This window comes from Penaeus vannamei, chromosome 29, assembly GCF_042767895.1.
Source record: "Penaeus vannamei isolate JL-2024 chromosome 29, ASM4276789v1, whole genome shotgun sequence".
Taxonomy (NCBI): Eukaryota; Metazoa; Arthropoda; class Malacostraca; order Decapoda; family Penaeidae; genus Penaeus; species Penaeus vannamei.
The window spans coordinates 3,632,677-3,635,176 of record NC_091577.1 but is presented as its reverse complement, the minus strand read 5'-3'; the positions used below and the strand labels follow the sequence as shown (position 1 = coordinate 3,635,176).

Here is a 2,500-nt window from a genome sequence, read left to right as displayed (position 1 = left end):
CAGCAGTACATGGTTGCAGCTTTATTTAGGGTGCTATGGAAACCTGTCACAGAGTAAATTACTAAATTAGACGGTGCGGTATGAAAATTTCCATACCCCTTAGATACACCCTTAAACAATAGCAAGGGTTACAGAGGTGATCCAGGGTGCTATGGAAAGCTATCACAGAGTAAATGAGAACGGATATGGTTTGACTACTCGTATACCCCTTATCGACCCCTTATAGACCCTTTAAACACCCCTAAACAACGGGATGGGTTAGGGAGATGATCAAAGGTGCTATAGAAGGCTATGATAGAGTAGAGGTGATTGGGCACGGTTTGAGATCTCGCATTCCCTTTAAATATTGCGTGCGTGGGTACATGCGTCACCTTTTTGGGGTGGCGCCTCTAAATTGCATTTTGAGCATATATATATATATATATATATATATATATATATATATATATATATATATATATATATATATATATATATATATATCTGTGTGCGTGTGTGTGTGTTTGTCTATATCTATATGTATGTATGTGTGTGTGTGTGTGTGTGTGTGTGTGTGTATATATATATATATATATATATATATATATATATATATATATATATATATATATATATATATATATACACACACACATGTCAACAGCACTAATTATTGATGCCGCATTGCCTCCTTGAGCGAGAAGAGAATTCTCGAGTCGCTCTCCGAGAAGCGCGGGTCGTCTGCGTCTAAAGGAAGCCTCCAACCGGCACGATTCCGAGAGGGACGCGTGGGATCCTTGCCTCTATTATTAGTGGCTGATTGATTGATTCTGATAAGTCACCAGTTAAGATATTGAGGACAATCGTGATAACATTAACTGCAGTAAAAACGACGCTAATCATGAGGATGCTAATAATGATGATGATGATGATAATAATAAAATAATAATGATAATAGTAATAATAATAATAATAATAACAACAATAATAATGATAATAATAACAATAATGATAATAATGATGATAATATTAATAATGATGATAATAACAATAATAATAATAATGATGATAATAATAATAATAACAATGATAATAACAGTAATTATGATCATAGTAATGATAATAACTAGAAGGACCTCTGACAAAGTTGTGGGGGTAACTGAAGCAATCATTTAAAAAATCCTGGATCCCGATCATAATCCGGATCACCACATAATTTAATGGCATCAAATTCGGGCTCAGACGTCTGATGAAACTTTCCTAAAAAATCTGTACGTAGCTTTTTGAGTTAATAATAACGATGATGGTAATATTGCTAATAATGATATTGATAATCATAATGATAATCATAAAACAATAATAATGATAATAAAAGTATGAATGATAATACTAAAGCTAATAATGATAATAATAACAATAATAATAACAACAATGGTAATAAGAATAATAAAAGTAATGATGATAATAATAATAGTAATAATAATAACTAATATTGATAATGATAATGAGGATTATAATAATGATGATAATTAGAAAAAAAGGACCATAATAATAGTAATGACAATGGTGACAACACTTAGTAACAACGATAAAAATAATGACAAATAATCTTGTCGTTGTCGTAGCGTCTTTCATGACAGCCATGCCGCCTCTTTATTCCCTGTCATACCCATTTATCTTATTTATTATACGTAATTAATATATTCCGTTGTTGGCATAATCTCCACGGCGGCTCATTGAAGCTCTCGGCCGGAGCAGCACAGGCAGTTACTGCATTGATTTTCCCTAAATTTCGCTTTGGGGAACCCGGCAAATGGCTTGGCTTAAAGGGAAAAACCGATACGTGGAGACAACATACTCGGTCATCGTTTCCATAATTTGCATATAAATTAAGAAGTGGCTACATGTTACTTCGACCACATGCACACGAAGCAAGCGGAGGGGTATTTATGGCAGTAAATACGTTTTGATTCAATTAAGTTGTATGAGATTAACATTCATTCATTTATTTTAGAAAGGTAGAGCACGAGTTTACACTCGATGTAATCTTATGAACGTCACACACACATAAATAGTAAGAATGATAAAAGATATCACATACCTTACGTAATATAAATTTACCATATTTGGCAGCTGTTTGCTCTGCCTAATATCAACAACTCTGCGAGATCGTCGATACTTTGGGAAACTTTCCGAATTAGGTCACATCACTCCTCATTACTAACTTACTAATAATCTTGTAAACATCTGGATCTGTTATGTTACCCGACCGCAACGACCAATTTTATCATCAAAACATCATTTCATAGACTCCTTAATACCCTTGCGCATGTTACGTCGCATCGCCTTTCTCTTAGTCCCCCCTTCATCCCTTCGTCCCTTCATCCCTTGACGCCGGCCCGCCATCCTCGCAACTTCCAGCCCGCAGGTAACCCCTTCCTCTCCCTCCGCAGGCCAGCTGATGTGGGAGATCCTGGAGAAGCACTGGTACCTGGGCAACGGCGCGTGCAAGATTTACAAA

General features: G+C 35.4%; 1 protein-coding gene across 1 annotated transcript in view; it reads left to right on the top strand.

Annotated features, from left to right (window-relative positions):
* The window catches only part of LOC113806441 (cardioacceleratory peptide receptor), a 103,098-nt gene that overhangs the window by 73,439 nt on the left and 27,159 nt on the right, over positions 1-2,500 (top strand). The window contains exon 3 of the mRNA XM_070142097.1: positions 2,433-2,500. This exon is cut by the window's right edge and continues 176 nt beyond it. Within this exon, the coding sequence (XP_069998198.1) occupies positions 2,433-2,500 (68 nt within the window). The remainder of the gene's footprint in view (positions 1-2,432) is intronic.